General features: G+C 36.7%; 1 protein-coding gene across 1 annotated transcript in view; it reads right to left on the bottom strand.

Moving 5' to 3' along the window:
* The window catches only part of DOK6 (docking protein 6), a 367,977-nt gene that overhangs the window by 220,565 nt on the left and 124,666 nt on the right, over positions 1 to 22,746 (bottom strand). The window contains exon 3 of the mRNA XM_032872255.1: positions 12,201 to 12,315. Within this exon, the coding sequence (XP_032728146.1) occupies positions 12,201 to 12,315 (115 nt within the window). The remainder of the gene's footprint in view (positions 1 to 12,200; positions 12,316 to 22,746) is intronic.

Consider the following 22,746-nt stretch of genomic DNA (forward strand, 5'->3'; position numbering starts at 1 on the left):
GTTTACACACATGTTCAAAATACTGGGCTCACTCTATGGTAAATTTTGTGCACTGGCTTTTTCACATAATAGTGATCTGTATCTTAAGTCAATGAACACAAATTTACATCAATAGTTTTAATTGCTGCAAATTATTTTTTTAAATGAACAACAAACTGATGAACAATTAGTTCATGATTTTTTCCTATTTTATAAATGGCATTGCAGTGATCATTTCTACACATAAATTTGTCTAATTTCCAACTTCTACCCGTGGTGCTTGTTTGCTTATGGTTTTGGTCTTCTTTGTTGCTGTATCCCTATCTTAGAGGTTGCATGTGGGAATCCTCAGAGAAATGTGTTGTTGAAGGAAAATTACCAATTCTGGGTCTTTCTGGTAAATTCCTGGACTGGTGATGTCCAGGATCATGAAGGTAGTGTAATGGCACAAAAATGGCGGCCATGTCAGGTGTGGACTGACGTGTTCATAGGGGCCTTGCTTAGAAGAGGGAGTCTCAATCATTTTTCTTTGTTGGCATTTGAATGTTGTTTTCTTAATCACTTCTCATAGAAAGCTTTCAACTGTGTTTCCCCAACTTGTGGAAGCCAAGGCGTTGTCTCTTGCCCTGCATTCACAGCTGTGAAGATGCTTGCATGTTCCATGTTCATTACAAGATGAACAAAGTCTTCCAGTCCAATTTGCTCCTCTTGGAAGCTTTCTCTTCATTTTAGCTTTTTGTGGCATCTCTTTTCTTTCTTATCAGCTGAGCTATGCATTTAAATGTGTTATATTTTACTTAGTACTTATTTCTAAGCATTTTCAATACACAAAGTCAGCCTTGTTTTTCAGATAGAGAGCACTTTGATAATTGGAAAGAAAAACACAATTTGTAGTTTCAAAAGAAAGAACTTTAATGTGCCTCATTTATGTTTAAAACAAAGTCCAAACTCATAAACCCTTCTCAGCTATTTCCACTTGTCTTCCTCTGCTCCCAAAACTACTTTAAAAACTTGGAGGAGTTTCATTTCTTGTTTGCATTTATATACATAATTCCTTCTTCTCTCCACCTACCTGTTGAAACTCATTCAAAACCCTCCACAAATGATATATTTTTTTTAAAGCCTGATTTGAAAGAGTCACGTGCTAGTACTAGGACTGGCATCATAAATTATCACAGACTTGGTGGTTCAAAACAACAGCAATTTATTCTCAACAGTTGGATAGGTTGGGCATCAAGCTGCCAGCCAAGCTGGTTTCTTCCGGACGCTGTGAGGGAGAACTGGGCCATGCCTGTCCCCCTGTTTCCTGTCCTGTTGGCAACCCCTGGCATTCCCTGGTTTTGGCTGCTTCTTTCCATCTCTGCCTTCATCTTCACATGGCCCGCTTCTCTGTTTCCTCTGTATCTCCATAGCCAAATCTCACCCACTTTTCTCTAATAAAAACACCAGTCATTGGATGTAAACCCAACTCTGATAAACTATGACCTCATCTTGACATGACCACGTCTGCAAACACCCTATTTCCAAGTAAAGTAAAAAGAGTTGGAACCGGAACATATCTTTCTGGGGAGCACAATTCAACCCATCACAAGCTCTTTTTATTAGAGCTACTAGAGCATTTTGTATTAATACCTCTGGTTTTTGCTACTAGAGCATTTTGTATTAATACCTCTTCCTAATCTGTTTGTAGTGAATCTTTTACAAATACATGGCTATATAAAGGACAAGATTGGTTGAAAAGAAAAAATTCAGCCTTGAGACCTAAGGCACTATTGAATATTAATCATTTAAAATAATTCTAGAAAGCTTAAATAGAAAAATCTTACATATTTTTGTTAGTTTTTGAGTGATTTGTCACTTTAAGAAACATACTCAATTTTTAAATCCTAATTCAACATTTCAAATTAAAGTGTTTTTTTCCCCACATAAAAATATTCAAATTGTTTTTCTGCTTCAAAGATTTCAAAAAGTCTGGCACCCAATTATAGATGGTTTGATTTCTTAAAAAAGAACAGTTCTGTATAACAGAGTGGCATATGGTACAATTTTAGAGTGACACATCAAAGGTAATATTCTTTATGTAAATCCTGAAAACAAAGCAAGAGTACATTTTCTTAATGTACAGGGATAGGGGATGACAATGACACCACCCTATCTATTTCCCAGCTGACACTCTCTGTTAATGGTTCATAAAACTTGAAAAGTAGGGGCGCCTGGGTGGCTCAGTGGGTTAAGCCTCTGCCTTCGGCTCAGGTCATGATCTTAGGGTCTTGGGATCGAGCCCCGCATCGGGCTCTCTGCTCAGCCGTGAGCCTGCTTCCTCCTCTCTCTGCCTGCCTCTCTGCCTACTTGTGATCTCTCTCTCTCTCTGTCAAATAAATAAATAAAATCTTTAAAAAAAAAACTCGAAAAGTATTTGGTAAATTCTTGCACAGATAGTAGCCAGTTCTAAGGTACTTTCTGGAACTTCATTGACTTTTTGGGGAAAACCTTCGTTGGCTCATAGAAGGGGCACGAGAGTTATCAAGTGCTTCATTGTGTAAAATGGGGCAGAGAATCACATGGAGGCAGCTGGCAGGAAGGGTAGCGTGTTAGACATGAGGTTGGAGTGTGGCCGATAAGCTGTAGCTCCGTTCACTGTTCACGAAGTTCAAAGGCAGGGATCCAAAGGAGGACCGGGTCAAGCTGAAACAACAAACCACTGGAACTGGGGCCTAAAGAGATACCCCAGGACTTGTACTAGATTTTATTTTCCAGACATTAATTTCCAGAGCTTTTCAGTCTTTAGTGAGTGATTAAATCATGATGCATGAGTATTATATGTGTTACATTTAATGGTCAACCCTCAAATTAATTGCACTTTAGCTTATTCATTTTTTTTTCACAGTGAATCAATTCCTCGTTGTTTCCAAGGCCCCAAGTCAGAGAACCTCTTTCCGGTTTGGTGCACTGGCCCCATTCATCCTGAGTGGTAAACGGCTCAGCCATGATTCTGGTGCCCAGGTAGGGACTGTTCTCCATTAAATCTACAGACCATTTCAGTCACCTGTATTATACATTAGCATCTGGACAGTGCAAGGGGACGAAGTCATAAAATGCCACTCAAATCATTTCTGTCTCCTATTTGTTTATCATGCCAATTGTATAAAACCATGCCCAAATTTTACTAGATTAATTTAGTCCTTTTATGACTGTGTGCAACTTAAGGTTTGGTATTTTTATTCATTGTGAGTCTACAAAGAACATTAAAAATTTAGTTTCATTACACTGTCAGTGCTACACAGCACATCACTTTCTCTAAAGAAATAGCTTCAAAATCCCAACACATTTCAGATCACACAAGGCCACTAGATGCTGTTTTTTTAAATGATTTCTTCCAAATCTCTTAGCAGGAGAGCTAAGAACCAGATGGTTATAAGCCAGCCATTCTATTCCACAGTGACTGAGTCAGCTAGAAATAGAAGTTGTTCCAACTTCATTCAAGTTGTCCTTTGTATTGAACAATCAGTAAACAGAAATGTCTCCCATTATCCCCAAAGTAAATGGACTGCTCATAAAAAGTGCTAGGCTGACATCACTTGAAACTGAAGTATTATGTTTATCCACAGACCATGTAACTCTGAGCAGCAGCAGTGAATATTTTTTTAACGTCACACACAAATTTGATTTCTTAAATGCGATAAATCTGATTTTGTCCTTTGTATGGATATACATCTAATGTTACTTTGGGTTCTATAAACCAAACTTCCAACAATTTAAAGTCATATTTCACTATATGGCTGAACAATTATCAAAATCTGCCAGTTGTTTTACTGGCTTACTTCTACTAAATTAGCTTTATTACCACAAATGTGAGAAAAGTTGAACAATTGGGGTGAGTACCTCTATTATTTGAGGTGCCCCTTTAGGGGCACCTGGGTGGCTTAGTCGGTTAAGTGTCTGCCTTTGGCTCAGGTTGTGATCCCTGGGTCCTGGGATGGAGCCCTTTGTTGAAGCCCCGGCTTCTCCCTTTTCCTCTGCCCTTTTCCTGCTTGTGCGCATGCATGTGCACATGCTCTTTCTCTTTCTAATAAATAAACAAATCTTTTAAAAAAAATAGAACCTTTATATGAGGGACTTTTCCTTCATTTTAAAACATAAGTTGAAATCTTCAAAAATTAAATAATCCATGTGATTCAAAAGGATTTTCTAATTGGAAAATAGAAACGTTTTTAAAAAATCAAATAAAAAACACTTTTGGTGAAGTCATACACACCCTTTTTCTTCATTATAATATTCATGAATAATGAATGATTGGACTTTATAGTGGGTTCTATTCACCTAACTCCAAGAACAGTCTCTTTGTCTAGTATCTAAATCTGTAACACAGAAGCATAAGTTCATTTATGTTTATAGGTTCTGTGCCAGAGGTGAGAGCCAAAACAGGTTTTTTAATTGCCTATATAATGAAAGTGTTCATCAAAATAAAGACTTCAATGCATTGCTATTACCTTCCATTTTGAATTAAAGAATGATTTTTGACTGTGTATGTTTTGAACTTATTTGTGGGAGGAAAGATCATTTGAAGGAAGAGAAGCAAAAAATATAGAAAATCCTCTAAAAAATGCTTTCTTAAAACAATCAGCAATAATAATGAAGACACTAATATATTTTATTGATTAATACAAAAGGTTATGGGGAAAAGATGTTATTTTAGGTAGTAATGATCTCTTAGAAATAAGGATATTGATTTTGGGAAATACAATATGTATACAAATTGATGACCAGGTATTTTGGGTACAAAGTAATACACAAAATTTTTAAAAATTTAATTATAAATATATGCACATATTGGGATTTGGGATTTACTCAAATATTTTTCATTTTTAATATGGGGGAATTTATTCAATTCCTGAATATTCTACTACATATTTTGTATGGAAAAAACAATAAAAATAACTTCATTGTATTATGGAATAAATTCAATGCTTCAAATAATTATTTTGGAAATTAAGCAGCTTGTTCAGACTTTAAATACAAGTTGCCTTAAATTATTTGGAGGTAAGTCTAAATTATTTGGAGGTGAGGTTTCATATAAAGGTATACCACATTCCAGTATGCTTCAGGTTACTGCACTGAGCCAATGTCGAGTTTTTCACAAACTGAAGGCTCGTTGGCCACCCTGCATCAAACAAGTCTTTTGACAACGTTTTCCCAAGAGCATTGGCCCACTTTGTGTCCAGTGTCACATTTTGGTAATTCTGACAGTATTTCAAACTTTTTTGTTATTATTATGTTTGTTATGGTGATCCCTGATCATGATCTTTGACGGTAGTATTGGGTTTGTGGATGGCACAAACCGTGCCCACACAAGATGGCGAACTTAACTGACACATGGTGTGCGAGTTCTGACTGCTCCACTGACTGGCTGTTCCCCTCTCTCCTTCTCCTCTGGCCTCCCTATTTCCTGAGAAACAACAATATTGCAATTAGGCCTATTAATTAATGGCCTCTCACGTTCAAGTGAAAGCAAGAGTCACCTATCTTTCATTTTAAAGCAAAAGCTAGAAATGATTAAACTTAGTGAGGAAGGTATGTCAGAAGCTGACAGGCAGAAGCTAGGCTTCCTGTGGCAGTCAGCCATTATGTGACTGCAAAGGAGAAAGGAGAAAAAGAAGATCCACCTAAGCTATTTCATGAAGGTGGCTAAATTAAACAACTGACTTTCAGTATAGATAGAAATAGCCTTATACTGGAAGAAGATGCCATCTAGGACTTCCATAGCTAGAGAGGAGAAGTCAATGCTTGGCTTTAAAACTCCAAGGGACAGACTTGTTAGGAGGTAATGCAGCCAGTGACTTTAAGTTGAAGCCAGTGCTCAGTGGTCATTCTGAAAGTCCTGGGGTCCTTAAGAATTATGCTAAATCTATTGCGCCCAAGTTCTGTAATTGGAACAACAAAGCCTGAGTGATGGCACATCGTGTACAACATGGCTTACTGAATATTTTTAAGCCCATTGTTAAGACCTACTGCTCATAAAATAGGATTTCTTTCAAATTATTACTTCTATTGACAATGCACCTGGTCACTCAAGAGCTGTGACTGAGATGTACAGTGAGATCGATGTTGTTTTCATGCTTTCTACCACAACGTCCATTCTGTAGCTCACGGATCAAGGAGTCATTTTGGCTACAGCTGCCATAGGTAGTGGTTCCTTTGACGGATCTGGGCAAGGTCAACTGAAAATCTGGAAAGAATCTACCATTCTGGATGTCAGTAAGAACATGCATAATTCATGGGAAGAGGTCCAAGTATCAAAAACAACAGGAGTTTGGAAGAAGTTGGTTCCAACCCTCATGGTTAACCTGCAGATGTGGTAGAAATAGCAAGAGAAGTAGAATCAGGAGTGGAGCCCGAAGATGTGACTGGATTGCTACAATCTTGGTAAACGTTTAATGGGTAAGGACTGACTTCTTATGGATGAGCAAAGAAAGTGGTTTATTGATACGGAATCTACTGCTGAAGATGCCATGGAGATTGTTGAAATAACAGCAAAGGATTTAGAAAACTCCCCATAAACGTAGTGATAAAGCAGAGCCAGGTTTGGAGGGAATTGAGCCCAGTTTTGAAAGAAGTTCTACTATGGGTAAAATGCTATCAAACAGCATTGCATAATGCAGAGAAATTGTTTGTGAAATGAAGAGTCAATTGACGTGGCCAACTTCATCATCTTCTTTCAAGAACCTGCCACAGGCACCCCAACCTTCATCAACTACCACCCTAATTGATCAGTCCACACCGAGGCTAGATGCTCCATCAGCAGAAAGATTATGACTTCCTGAAAGTTCGATGATGGTCGGCATTTTTTTACCAATGAACTATTTTTAAATTAAAGTATGTACATTTTTTAAAATCATAATGCCATTGAACGTTTAGTAGACTACAGGGTAGTGTAAACATAACTTTTATTTACACTGGGAACCTACAAAATTCATTTGACTCACTTTATTACAATGTTCACTTTATTGTGGTGGTCTGGAGTATTTCTAAAGTATTTCTAAGGTATTGCTAGACTGACATAGTTGAGCTCTTTTTCCTTTTTTCTCTTTTCCTTAATGAAGGTAAGCAGAATCTATTAGGCAGATTCTAGGTTTCCAACATCTAAGCCATCTGCTCCTTCATTTTCTAGGCATTGACTTGAGATTGGAACATATTCAAAAAGAGGACCAATGGGTCCCTTTTCAAGTAATAGACAAACTCCAGAAATTCTTATTTGTGTCCCACAATATCCTACTCATAGAGTTATTGCAGCAGACCTGGCAGGCCGTGGCAATGTACACACACACACACACACACACACACACACACACACACACAGCATAATGATCACTTACTCCCCCACACACCATCACAAACACACAACAATCTGTTACTTGGCAATTTAAACAATTTTCCTCATGCTGCCAAATTAGCCTCTAAAAATCATTTTTCGAAAAACTATCTCCTAGGAAAAGCTGAATGATAAATATAGCATTATAACAAAACTTAAATACAAATTTTTACTCATTTATTACTTCATTAATTTAACAAATTTTGAGGCCAAAATTTGTGTTTGCTGGCTTTCTGAGGTGAGAAAGAAAATATGGTCATGTCTTCATTGAGCTTAAATCTGACAGAGGTTGTGAACAGGGTATGTGAGGTCTGAGGTCAGGGTTCTGTGTGTGGAGGGCAGAGGTACGAAGAGGCATGAAATATGGTGCCAAATGGAAGCCAGTGGGAAAGTGGTTGGGAGATGTGTGTGTGTAGCAGGCTGGGGAGGAGCTCATGCAAGGAGTCCATGTTAGAAGATGCACATGTATGTACCCTTGCCCATGTTTCTTTGTGCTCATAAAACATACACAAGCTACAAAGGCACACATCTAGGATTATTTTCATTGTTTGTCCTTAACTGTTGTCAGTTTCTGTTTATCATATTAGAATAAGCCAAACACTCTTTTCCTTCCTGCAAGTCCCTCCCTACCCTGTCTTTTAACTTAAAAAATATATATTACAGATGGCCTTAGAGATAGTCTAGATGTATTTTTTACTGCAAGGTTTTTTGAGATAATTGTAGATTCACATGTAGTAGTAAGAAATACTACAGAGAAATTCTGTCTAAACTTTGCCCACTTCCCCCCAAAGGTGATATTTTGCAAAATGATAGTATAATATCATAACCAAGATACTGACATTGATAGGGTACTGATCTTATTCTGATTTCCACAGTTTTACTTGCACTTACTTGTATGTGTGACTTCTATACAACTTGCCACCTGCATAAGTTTGTTTATGCACCATTACAATCAAGACAACTGTTCAGTGCCAATACAAGTTCATATAACTTTTATGACCATATATCCCCCTGGGACTCCAAACCCCCAATCCCATTCATCACCTCTGACAACTAAAATGTCCTTTATCTCTCAAATTTATCTTTTCACAGATGTTATGTAAGTGGAATCACAAAATACATCTTTTGGGATTGGCTTTTTGAAAAATTTAATTTTTTCAGGGTTCCAAGATTCATTGCTTATGCACCACACCCAGTGCTCCATGCAGTACATGCCCTCCTTAACACCCACCACCAGGTTCACCCAACCCCCCCAAGTCCATTCCCTCCAAAACCCTAGTTTGTTTCTCAGAGTCCACAGTCTCTTATGGTTTGTTTCCCCCTCCAATTTCCCCCAACTCTCTTCTCTTCCCCATCTCCCAATGTCCTCCGTGTTATTCCTTATGCCCCACAAGTAAGTGAAACCATATGACAATTGACTCTCTCTGCTTGGCTTATTTCACTCAGCATCATCTCCTCCATTCCTGTGCATGTTGATACAAAAGCTGGGTATTCATCCTTTCTGATGGCTGTGTAATAGTCCATTGTATATATGGACCACATCTTTGTATCCATTCGTCTGTTGAAGGGCATCTTGGCTCTTTTCACAGTTTGGCAATTGTGGACATTGCTGCTATGAACACTGGGGTATATATGATCCTTCTTTTCCCTACATCAGTATCTTTGGGGTAAATACCCAGTAGTGCAATTGCAGGGTCATAGGGTAGCTCTATTTTTAATTTTTGAGGAACATCCATACTGGATTGTCTTTTTCTCCCTTGACATAATTCAGTCAAGATTCATCCAGGCTGCTGCTTTTATCAGTAATTTGTTCCTTTTTATGGCTGAGGACAATTTCATGGTATGTGAGTATACCACAGTTTATTAAAAGATATCTGGGTTCTTTCCAGTTTGGGTCGATTATGAGCAAAAGCTATTATGAGTACTTTTTGTATGTGTGTATGTTTATGTATGAATATAAATTTCCATTTTTTTTCTGAGTTAAATATCCAAGAATGCAATTGCTGGGTTGTGTAATAATGGCCTGTTTAATTTTATAAAAGGCTGCTAACCACCTTCCAGAGTGTCTGTATCATTTTAAGTTTCAGTCAGCAGCACATGAGGGATCTAGTTTCTTTGTGACCTCACAAGAATTTGGTGGTGTTATTTTTTAAAAAATTTTAGCCATTCTGATAGGTGCATAGTGATATACTGTGGTTTTAATTTGCATTTCCCTGATGACTGACTGGCTTTAAAAAACTGGATATGTTCATTCACACAATCACAAACACATAATTTCACGTAAGTGGGATAGTTTATACGCTGGGTATTTTCTTCTGTTCATTTTCTTTTCCTTTTTCACTTTTGCATTTTTTCCCCAGCTTCCTTTTCCGCCCACCTCCTTATTATTCCCTCTTACCCCAGGTAACTCTTGGTAAAACACATGCTATGTCTCTCGTTGTCTCTTTTACAAATGTGATTATTCAGTATACAGTTCTCTGTTGATTTGTTTTGCTTGAAGTACTAAAATTCATAGAAATGTCTTCCAGTTAATTGGCTTAATTAGAATTCTTTCTAGGGATTACATAATATTTCGTGATAACAAAGCACCATAATTTGTTCAAGTATTTTCTTGATAGCCATTCATTTGTTTCCAATTTTGTTGTCATTACACACAATTTGCTTAAACCTATGACTTCATGTACTGGTATGTATGTTTCTACAGGATATTTTCCCAAAGACACTCACTGAGTCAAGGGGATGCATACTTATTTAATAGTAGCTGCCAGTTTTCTTGAAAAAAATAATTGATGCAATTCACATAGTCACTAGCTATCATGAGAACACACTTTGACCTGCATTCGCATTAGAAATAAATGTGAGAGCTCCTTTTAATTTTGGCTTTAACTGTATTATTGTTTTGATTTTCACATCTGTGACTGCTTTGTAGTTGGGAGTCTTTTTTCCAAATGATTTTGCCATTTTATCAGCAGACATGGACTATTGATCTTAACATCAATCTAAAAAATATAATTTGCTAGAAGAAGTACTCAAATTCCCTGTTTATGTGTTTCAAGTCCTTTCTTTTTTTCCATTGTCATGTGCCATGAAGTTAAGAAAATTTAATAAAATCGTGCCATTGTTTCTTAAACATTTTTACTATTAGCTTCAAGCAGACTGCTACATCTACATACGCAAAAGTGATTTTAAAAACAAATAATCCAAATAAGTCATAATTCAAATGAATTGAAAACTCTGGCAAGAATTCAAATAAATACATTCTTTTATTTTTACATTTGGATCTAGCTTCAGCTTCACTGTCTCGAAATTCTTCTCTTGGAAATTAAGGCCGTTTTGTTTTAGGGTAGGAGTCTTTGTTTCTCCAAAATCTTACATGACCCGTGAAACCACCACCACCACAATAAATAAATAAATAAAATCTTAAAATCTTAAAAAGCTTCCAGTGTTATATATGTGGGGTACAACTCTGCATCTGCATTTCAGAAACATAATTCAGTATCATTCTTATCTGAAATAACAGACTCCAGTGTTGTGTACGTATCCAACACATGGCCAGTATAATTTCAAAACTGTAAGGCAGTAGTGAAAATTGAAGTACACAAACAGGAGTGAAAATTATCTTTTATCTTTTTTGGAAAACCAATTTTCTGGTTGTTAGTTTTCATATGAGACATTATCTAAGAGCTCAGAACAAAGTGATGTGGTGAGACAGTTTTAAGACAGTGAACAAGAAGGCACAAATACTTCTGGATGTTAACAAATGATACCAGCAAGGTTGGGACGGGTTCGATTACGAAATGGAATTGATATCACCAGTTAACAGACTTCTGTGCAGTGCCAAAAGTCAATTTTAAATGATGAAATGAAGCCAGATGAAGAGCGAAGAGAAGTATGGCAAAAGGGATGAAAGGCTTCCAAGGAAAAACATATTGATAAATTCCAATTCAGTTTAGCAAAATTAAGAAAAGTGTAGGTGAGGAGCTGTGAACAGTTTTATTTAGGCAAGGTGACATTATCAGTTTTAGAATAAGAGAACCTGGTATTAATTACACCTATAAACTTTAACTATAAATCCAGAAGCTTTACTTTCTTTAAAAACAAAACAAAACAAAAAAACAACCCAGTAAGGCTTCTACCAAAGACTTCACTATAATTTTAAGTCCACATCTTTCAAACCCTTAGTGCTTTTCGCTTCCATCTATTATAAAACAAACGCACCATTTCATTGAGCAAAATCTTTAAAAAGCTATAATAAGCCAGCTAATACATTGCATAGCACAGGGATTTCAAAATGAAAAACACTGCAGGTTCAAACTATAAGCTGCCATACGTCTCAGCGATGTCAGAGTGCTTTATGAGCTGGGATGCTAAAATTCAGTCTGAAATGTATTTTCTTGTAGTACTGAGAACCCATGAAAGCAACCAATTGCTCAGAGTTCAGTTTTGGGATGTCTGGGGACTTCAGCTGTGCTTTGCCCCACACCTCTGCATGGCGGTGTGATTATTTTCCCACCAAATGCCTACAGCTACACCCAGCAGAAAGCAGAATACAAGTCACAATCTCACCCTAACAATACCTCCCAGGCACTGTTTACTTAATTCTTCAAGCTTGAATAGAAACCTCAAGAGTCCTCCGACCACCTGGGAGCAAAATCCAGACACAGACAGATAATAAACAAGCACCCCAAACATCTGTAGAAATCAATACGTTGAGCTTCTCCCTACAGTCTTCCATAGCACAGTCTTATCACAAGAAGCCTCCCTATTCAGGGGTATGACTTAATCCATCTGGGCCATTGTCTCTGAAGTAGTTCAACTTCCACAAGCTGTAGACCGGGCTATAATTGCTTACCTGACTCACAGGCAAATGTCTTTGACGTTTCATCATGAAAGATAATTGCCACGGCATGCTTCTTTGTCTCTCGAGGCAGTCTGGTTATATTTTTGATGTTGTGCAGTTCCGTTACCTTGAAAGAAAAATATTTTTCACTTAGTGTTACAGGAGACACTGTGTACCGGAGTGCTGAAACAAAATGATCAGGCATTCCTCTCTTAAACCACTTCCCACTGAGTATTTATACCCTCTTCCCATTAACTGTAGCCAAATACAAGTGAGCGCAACAAGTATGGCTTCTCCTCTGCCCTCAGTTTTGGTCCTTGTTTGCTGAATTTTAAAATAGTCTAAATATTATGTAGAATAACCTCCACAAAAGCAAGGACTCTGTGTTTTTATGAAAATTGTATCTTCTGCCAGTAAGAGTAAGGGTGGCACCCAGAAGATTCTCGTTACTCTTTTGTTAAATTCTCATTGGATTCAGTATCTCTCTTCTCTCCTAACTCCCATCCATTGTGCACGTTTTTGGTGGGACGAGAGTCACAATGCAATGGACACCAGTTGACTGGCAGAAAAAGTGACTAGAAAATTTGGGGTCATAAATATAAGCCATGGACCTGCTTCCCAGAAAAATGCACATAGTATTCATAAGCCCATGTACCCACTACTACCTCACGCCGTTCTCTCACCAAGGCCCATCCATGATTCATGCACCCAGGTTAGCAATTCTTCCATCATTTGGCAATTAATAAGTATTTAATAAACTTACTTATTCTAGCTCCAAACTGTCTATGGGAACAAGTTCCTCTGCTATAACTTGTGCACCGTTTCTTTTTCTCCACAGTCCAGAGAGATGGGCAAAAAAAAACAAACAAACAAACAAAAAAAAACTATCTCAACTACACCGCGAACTCAGTGCAATAATACCATTGCACGAATGAATGTTTCTTAAATCTACCTGTCAACATGCTGAATGTTATTTCTTCTGACAAAAAGATTTGACAGGTTCGCTCTCATTTTCACTTAGTTCAAAGATTTAAAAATCTCTCTTGAGGTTTCTTTTTGGACTCACGTATCGATTAAAACTGTGTTGTTTAATCTCCACACATTTGGGGATTTTCCAGCTACCTTGCCATCATTGATTTCCAGTTTAATTCCATTGTGGTCTCATTGCACATATTGTACGATTTCTATTCTTTTATATTTGTGTAGATATGTTTCGTGGCACAGAATGTGGTGTATCTTCATTGAACGTTCCACGTGAGTTGGAAGAATGTGTTCTGTTGTTTGTTGATGTTGTCTATAGATGTCCACTACTTCCGGTTGACTGACGGTGCTGTTGCGTTCAACAGGGTCCTTACTGAATTTTTGCCTGCTGGACCTGTCCATTTGTGAGAAAGGGGTACTGAAGACTCCACGTATGATAGTGGATGCATCTATTTCTCTTTGTTGTTCTGTCAATTTTTGACTCATGTGGTTTGATGCTGTTTTTGGTGCACACACACACTAAAGATTGTTATGGCTTCTTGTAGGGTTGACCAATGTATCAATATGTAATGACTTTCTTTATCCCTAATAATCTTCCTTGTTTTGAAGTCTTCTTTGTCTGAAATTAAAATAGCTACTCCCTTTTAAAATTAATGTTAGTGTGTTATATTTTTAATGAATTTTCAAATTATATTTTTTGATTAATGTTAGCATGGTATGTTTTTCAATATCCTTTTACTGTTAATCTTTGTATTTATATTTAGAGTGGGTTTCTTTTTCAAAACATATAGTTGGATCTTGTTTTTGGATCCACTCTGATAATCTCTTTTTAGACTGATGATGTTCGAAGTGATTGTTGATAAAGCTGTATTAATATCTGCCCTATTTGTTACCGTTTCCTGCTTGTTGCCCTTGCTCTTTGTTCTTATTCTGTCTTCTACTCTTTTTCTGCATTGTACTATTCTAATTGTGCATTTTATACGGTTCTAACTTTTCTCCTTTCTTGTAATTTTTTTCTTCATAGCCAGACATGATGTGTTGGGTCAAAAGAATTGCCATAATGAGGCCCCTACTGGCGCGGCAATGAGGTGTGGGGGGAGGGGAAGCATTCTCTAGTCCTAAGATAAGGTCCGGGTTTTGGACTTACAAGTGTTTCTCAGTGCTCCCCACCTCAGGTCAGAGAGGACGGCTAGCATGGGCAGGAACTGGGTATTTCCCTTGTCTTGACAAGAGTACCAGTTTTGACTTGCTTGATGCATGACCAATGTTTGTCACCTTATGGCACATGCTCTAAGTGCAAATGTAGAATTTTGCTGAAGGGAAAGACTTAAGTCCATTCATGACTTGAAATGCTATCCCAGAAGCACCATCAGTTGCCAACCAGTATTCTACGTGGAGAAAACGGTATAGATATATTTCATATATTTTTAAAATGTGAGTCCTCCATTTTTGAAGATGATACCCCCGATATTGATGAGGACATGATAGTATCAAAATAGTTAAAAGTATCAATTCGTGATCAAAAATTATACCCATGTCATGGAAAATAATGTCTGTAAAGTATAACTATGTGGCTACTTTTTAAAGAGGCTGGTGTTCTCTGTCACATTCCCTTCTAAAATCTGTGGCTTTAGTTTAGACTTTAGAAGTCTAGGGAAACCTACACTTTTAGCCTCATAAAATAACAAACCCACTAGTGGGGGTTGCTGTGTAAGCTGTCCAGAGGAGCCCTTTTATTCTCTGTCACAGTGAATTTACAGTTCTGTCTCAATACTGAGAAGCTAATTTTATCTTATTTCATTTTTTTAAAGATTTTATTTATTTATTTGACAGAGACAGAGACAGTGAGAGAGGGAACACAAGCAGGGGGAGTGGGAGAGGGAGAATCAGGCTTCCCGCTGAGCAGGGAGCCCAACATGGGGCTGGATCCCAGGACCCTGGGATCACAACCCGAGTGGAAGGCAGACGCTTAACCACTGAGCCACCCAGGCAACCCAGAGAGAAGCTAATTTTAATATAGCCTTCTTTTGATATTTACTTTTCTCTTCCTTGTAATTACCTCATTAAGATTAACATGCAAAATTAAAATCGTAAGATGAGTGGTTTTAAGCAAAATAATCTACAAAATGTTTGTTTCATGTTTATGCATATATCCAAATACATGTACACATGCATATAATATATATGGTTTTTTTTTTTTAAGATTTTATTTATTTACTTGTCAGACAGAGATCACAAGTAGGCAGAGAGGCAGGCAGAGAGAGAGGAGGAAGCACGCTCCCCGCTGGGCAGAGAGCCCGATGCAGGGCTCAATCCCAGGACCCCGGGACCGTGACCCGAGCTGAAGGCAGAGGCCCCAACCCTCTGAGCCACACAGGCACCCCCCTTCTTGTATCTATTTACATATCTACGTATCTGAAAATACTCATTTCTTTTCTTTTCCAGGAAAGAAAAATTAGACATCAATATCCACAGTTTCTGAGGATTAATACCTTGGAGAGAAAGATGAGAATTCTTTTTTTTTTTTGGAAAAATAATTCACATATTATATTTAAAGTACCTAAAAGCATATTCTCAAATAAAGTTAAACTCTTGAATTTTTAAATGGTTTGACAAGTGACTCCCATAATATTTAAGCTGAATTTTGTTCTAACATAGCATACTAAAGTTATATTTGAAGAAGAGATATTATTCTCAAGTGTTATTAATTTTAGCTAAACAAAGGATCTTGCCAGAATTTAGCAGAGTCTAAAAGCAATGAAGATTATGTGTTGCCCAAGAATTCATGCAATTTATGGCAGGTGAGCATGGAAGTGATATACTTTCTAAGCTACATCATGTGTAACACCCAGTTGTACAAAACAATATCATAAAAGCATTTATTATTCTCCTCAAGGGCCATTCCCAAGTATTTTATTTACAAATATAAAAGAATATTAGAATAGATACTGTGGGTCCCATCTTTTTTGTTCTCTCACGGCAGAAATCAACAAAACAAATTAATGGATAGTTTAGCAAAATGCAGCAAGCACTAGGGATTTTCTAACTTCTGTGCCTCAGGCAATCTGTCAGATGATGTAGTGTGAACACTGTGTTTGCTCTTCTGTAAAATTTACATTTGGAAATGCAGACAACCTCTTCAAGCAGACATTGTTACACTGGTTTCCAGAACAGGGCAAGACTCTTTGTTGCTGATCAGCAGTGTGATGCTATGCGCTCCAGTCAAGGCTCTGACATTAAAGAGATGCCAGGAAAGCAAATACTCATGAGGACGACAAAATTCTGCTTCTCACGTTGTCTTGGTTAGGACGTTCAAGTGTTACACTAAATGATAAAATGTTATCATATTGTACCAGAAGTTGTTTTAAGAAGGTTATCTCCAGAACTGCTCTTCTTTAATTCAAAATACATTTTAAAAAATACTGTGAATCACAACAACTTAGGTCAAGGTCTAATATATCTGAATCTCTTCCCTTCACTTTTCCCTCTCAGTATTCTGTGGATTTACTACCGGGAAGGAACTCTGTATAATCTTAGATGAATGAAAGAAATTCATTCATTAAAATGAATATTTTAAAATATTTTTTAATTTTCAAAATAAACATGTCTGTATTAGTCTAAAACCTGTCAATGGGACATAAAAATAATCAACATTTATTAAAATTCTGAAATCCTAGAGCATTTCAATAATATGTATCAATATGTTTATTTCTAAATCCTGATTATTCACATGGCTATAAAAGCACAAAATACAATCAAAGTTTAATAAAAGAGATAGTTACTTTAAATAAATATGAAATGAGCAGAATTTAATCTGAGGGAAGTTACTTTCAAAAGATTCAGGCTGTCCAGGTCTAAGTCAATAAATCCCACGGTCAGTAATGTAAAGGTCTTATTAAGTAATACAATTAAAACCCACCTATAAACATACTTAAATGGCGACTTTGCTAACTGGTGCTATTTACTTTTCATTCCGAGGAGTAATCCCTGAGGAATTCCTGGTGATAGTCAGAAAGTTCAAAGATGGAACACATAACCTTTTCCTGTAGGACTTCATAATTTAGTTGGGGTGATAAGATCACAAACAACAGTGACAAACCCTATGAAACAACTAAAAACAGAGCTGAAGGAGCATAGAGGAACAACATCTGTATTTCTACAACAAGTTTGTAGGCAGGGCACCTGGATTTTAAAGTTGTCTCTCTGTACAGAGACACCTCCCAAGACTTGCTCTCCTGTCCTACTCTACTCACGTGGGTTGTATCTATCAATGATCACTGTGAGGGAAATGAAAATAGAAATTATTAAATGTTTATTTGTGTGTTTAAAAATGATCCTAAAATCACTGCATGATAACACACATAATATTTTAGAGTAAAAAATTCCCCAAATAGGTTAAGAATGGCAATGTTTTCACATTCTTGCAAAACTCTTAATGTCTAGCCTCACAGAAGACTGTTTGAAATTCGTACCTGCTTCTGAATTCAGTCTGATGCAATACATTGTTTCGATCAAGCGTATACAGAAAACAAGGCCTCACCCAGACATGAGGTCTTAAAAGGGAAGAATAACTTAAGAGCATTAGAGCCAATTGTGGATATGTGTCTTTGATTCTATCTCCAAACTTGACCAACGCTTTCTTAAAGGTTATTGTCATGCAGAGTCACGTCATATGCTTTTACACTCTCTTGCATTAAAATCCATAGAACTGGGCGCCTGGGTGGCTCAGTGGTTAAAGCCTCTGCCTTCGGCTCAGGTCATGATCCCAGGGTCCTGGGATCGAGTCCCGCATCGGGCTCTCTGCTCAGCAGGGAGCCTGCCTCCTCCACCTCTCTCTCTCTGACTGCCTCTCTGCCTACTTGTGATCTGTCTGTCAAAAAAAAAAAAAAAAATCCATAGAACTATTTTCAACGTTGGTCATTGGGAAAATATTGGTGTGCTGTTATGAAGATCTTACATTGCCATATTTCATTAATATAAAAATATTCATTAATAGCGACCTCGATTTCCACACAAAAATCGGTAAGTTCTGAGAAGTTGGCGAACTCCAAAATGCAGACACAGGGCTCCCCAATTTTCACTTTGAAACCTTAAATTTTAGCATTGCTGATAAATATTGTCAGTTGTTTTCCTTAAAGATGGGTTCATTTTTGAGAAAATGTCTGACACCGAAATCTAAAGGACCAGAGTTTCTCAATGACTATCTTTAAAATAGGTGTTCTTTGAAAAGAAATGAACTATTTTGCTCTAACTTCAACAATCCTGCCATTCCTCCTACTGGGGATAACCACTGCACGTCAGTGTGTAGCAAAAGTGTTTTTTTAGGAGTTCTTGCCATTTTTTCCTGACAGAATATTAAAAAGATGTACTTAAGCATCTAGATTTCATAAAAGTAATCACTTTACTCTCTCATCAAGCCATTCTTAAGTAAAATAAAAATAAAATTAGCATACATATTTGTATATTTACTTATATGGGCAAGTCCATGGTGTTAAGAATACAATGATTTTGTATTTACTTTTCTCATTTATTTATTTTTGCTTTTTTGCCTGAGGTTTTGGTGTCATTTTAAAACAAAACAAAGCAAAACAGAAAAACAAAACAAAAAAGTCATTTCCCAGAATAATGTCAAGTAATTTTCCCCTGTGTTTTCTTCTAGGGATTTTATGGTTTTAGGTTTAAAGTTAAGTTTTTAATCCATTTTGAGTTGATTTTTTGTATATGGTGTAAGAGTTCAGTTTCATCTCTTTGCATGTGTACATAAAAATATATTTGTTTTTCTGGGCTCTCTATTCTATTGGCCTATGTGTCTGTTTCTATGCCGTTTAATTACTACAGCTTTCAATTACTATATTTTCCAAAATAACTGGAAATGAACAAGTATGATGTCTAAAGTTTTGTTCTTTTTTCTCAAAAGTGCTTTGGCTATACAGGTTTTTGTGATTCCATATAAATTTTAGAACTGTTTCTTTTCTGCTTCTGTGAAAACTGTCATTGAAATTTTGATAGAGATTGTACTGAGTCTATGTATCACTTTGGGTGGTAGATGCGTCTTAACAATACGAATTCTTCCAATCTATGAACACAAGATATTTCCATCTGTATCTTCTTTGCTTTCTTTCATCAGTGATTTATAGTTTTCAGTGACAGCTCTTTCACCTCCCAGGTTAAAACTTATTTCTAAGTGTTTTAGTCTTTTTTTTTTTTTTTGTTGCTATTAGAAATGGGATTGTTTTCTTGATTTCCTTTTTGGAATGATCACTGTTTGTATAATGAAATGCAACTGATTTTTGTATGCTGATTTTGTACTCTCCAACTTTACTCAATTTATTTATTAGTTTTAAGATTTTTTTATTTTTTATTTATTTATATGGCAGACAGAGATCACAAGCAGGCAGAGAGGCAGGCAGAGAGAGAGGAGGAAGCAAGCTCCCACTGCGCAGAGAGCCTGATGCAGGGGCTCGATCCCAGGACCTTGGGATCATGACCTGGGCTGAAGGCAGAGGCTTTAACCCACTGAGCCACCCAGGCGCCCCAGTTTTAAGATTTTTTTAATAGAGTCTATAGGATTTTCTAGATATAGGATCATGTCATCAACAAACGGAAATAATTTTACTTTTTTCTTTCTGATTTTAATGCCTTTTTTGGTCTAATTGCCCTTTCTAGTACTTTGTAATATGTAGAATAATAGAATAGAAGTGGTTAGAGGAGGCATCCCAGTTTTGAGGTAGATCCTAGAGTAAAAGTTTTCAGTTTCCCCCCACTGATTATGATGTTAGGTGTGAGCTTTTCATAAACATCTTTATTTTGTTAAAGAAATTTCCTTCTATACATATTTAGTTGAGAGGTTTTTTTAAAATCATGATTGGATGTTAAACTTTGTCAGAGGCTTTTTCTGCATCTATTGAGATGACTGTGTATTTTTTATCTTTCATTCCGTTAATGTGGTGTAGCACACTGATTGACTTACATATGTTAAACCAACTTTGCATCCCAGGAACAAATCCCACCTGGACATGGTATGTGGTCTTTCTGATGTGTTGATGAATTTGGTTTGTTAGGTTATGGAGGATTTTTGCTTCTACATTCATCAGAGATATTAGCTTGTAGTTTTCTTTCCTTGTGATATCTCTGTCTGGCTTTGGGATCATAGTAATGTCGGACTTACAAAGTGCGTTTGGAAGTATTTTTTTTTACTTATATTTTTCTTTTTTATTTTTATTATTTTTTTAATTTGAGTAGAGTTGACACACAATGGTACATTAGTTTTAGGTATCCAACGTGGTGATTCAGCAACTCTGTACGCTGTGCTATGCGCATCAGAACTGAAGCTACCATTGGTCACCAGGCAACACTATTACAATAGCATGGACTATATTCCCTATGATGCACTTTTATTCCTGAGATTTTTATTCATTCCGTAACAGGATGTATGTATCCCCCTCTCCCTTTCAACTATTTTGCCCATCCCCCGACCCCGGTCACCTATGGTAACCATCAATTTGTGCTCTGTATTTATAAGTCTGATTCTGCTTTTTGTTTGATTGTTTATTCTTTTTTTATTTTTTAAGATTCCATGAAATCATATGGTACTCATAAAAAAGGCTTTTGCACAGCAAAGGAAATAATCAACAAAATGAAAAGGCAATCTACAGATGGAGAAAACATTTGCAAACAAATTAAGAGATTAATATCCAACAGGTACAAGGGTATAACTCAATAAAAAAACATACACCCAAATAACCCAATTAAAATATGAGTAAAGGATCAAGGTGAAAAGGCATGTACACTGAAATTACTTTGCGTTTTAAAGTGACTTTTTTTTTTTAAGATTTTATTTATTTTTTGACAGACAGAGATCACAAGTAGGCAGAGAGGCAGGCAGAGAGAGAGGAGGAAGCAGGCTCCCCACTGAGCAGAGAGCCCTATGCGGGGCTCGATCCCAAGACCCTGAGATCATGACCTGAGCCGAAGGCAGAGGCTTTAACCCACTGAGCCACCCAGGCGCCCCTTAAGGTAACTTTTATCAATTTGCTGTCATGACAATTGAGATTGGATATCTGTCTATTTAAGTGCTCAATTTCTTTCTATAAATCTAACTGTATTTTGAAAAGTGAAAGAAAGTTAACATTCAGACTTTTTAAAAGTAGAATCAAATGAATTAGACAATAAATTGCACTCTCTTTTCTTATTAATTTACTAATAATTCTATTAATCCTGGTATTTTACTAATCTGGCTGTTTTAATTAAGTCAAAGATTCTATTTTTGAGAACAAGATGGTACATTTTAGAAACTGGTTTAACAGAATGTTTATTTTATTAACTTTATTATTTATTATTCATTTAACTTTATTCACTATCACTTCATTAGAATGAAGAATACTTATATTTCTAGTAAGAAAAGAAGATGGGTATTTTACTAAATTTTAAAATTATTCCAATTAATAAATCTCACTCTCTCCATGCTTAAGTCCTAAGCTTTCATAATAAGAATTTAAATATTGGTATTACCCTACACATTATATCCACTACATTGCATCATTTCCAAAGAAAGTTTATAATTGCTTCTTTCTAGTAGAATTTACATCAGTTTTCCAGTATCTGCTTCTTTATATTTGTCTCCTGTCACTGAAAAATATAAATGTATAATATTAAGAAAATCAATATAATTCATTCTTTTTTTTTTTAAATTTTATTTATTTATTTGAGAGACAGAGAGAGTGTAAGAGTGGAGAGGTCAGAGGGAGAGCAGACTTCCTGCTGAACAGGGAGCCCGAGATGGGACTCGATCCTGGGACTCTAGGATCATGACCTGACCCGAAGGCAGTTGCTTAACCAACTGAGCCACCCAGGTGCCCCAATATAATTCATTCTTTAAGCCCCCCATGACTCCATGCTCTGATATTATGTGCTGTGATATAGTCCTCCAACATTTACTATTTGACTACTGTAGCATTTGTGTTATCAATACTTACAAACTTTGTTTTTATGTCTTTGAAATTTAAGGTCTCTCAAATATTAAATGACATTATGAAATGCATCATCTAGAAAAGAGTGATTATAGAGAGAATTATAGTAGAACTGGAATTAACTATAATAGTCACCATTGGTTGTGTATACAGCATACAGTTTCAGCTCCTTCCTTCATACCTGAACCCTATTTTGTTCAGCTATCTGCCCTTGCATCACACAGCTCAAGTGCCCCGGTGGGTATCTCTCACCCCAAGTACCATGGTAGGACTTGTTATTCTTTGGCTGATGGTCTCCTTGCTCATGACCAGCTTAGGAAAAAGGATGTGACTGAAATATAACTAATGAGTTGTACACAGAAGTTTTCTGGTGTTTTCTGATGAATGTTTTCTAATGTAGCCTCGGGCTAAAACCATCCCTTTTCTCCAGTGTGTTGTCTAGATGTCATAATTCAGGAATGCTACAGCTATCATTCTACTAGTTAAAGAGGAGGGCAATCCTAAGGTAGCAGAGTAGAGATGGGGGTGGGGGAACAGGTCTTTAATTTTCATTCTTGAACAAGATGTACTGAATCAACCAACCCTAAAGCCAGTTTCTTTTTCTAGCC

Source organism: Lontra canadensis, unplaced genomic scaffold (assembly GCF_010015895.1).
Source record: "Lontra canadensis isolate GAN:19392208 unplaced genomic scaffold, GSC_riverotter_1.0 scaffold44, whole genome shotgun sequence".
NCBI classification, from domain to species: Eukaryota; Metazoa; Chordata; class Mammalia; order Carnivora; family Mustelidae; genus Lontra; species Lontra canadensis.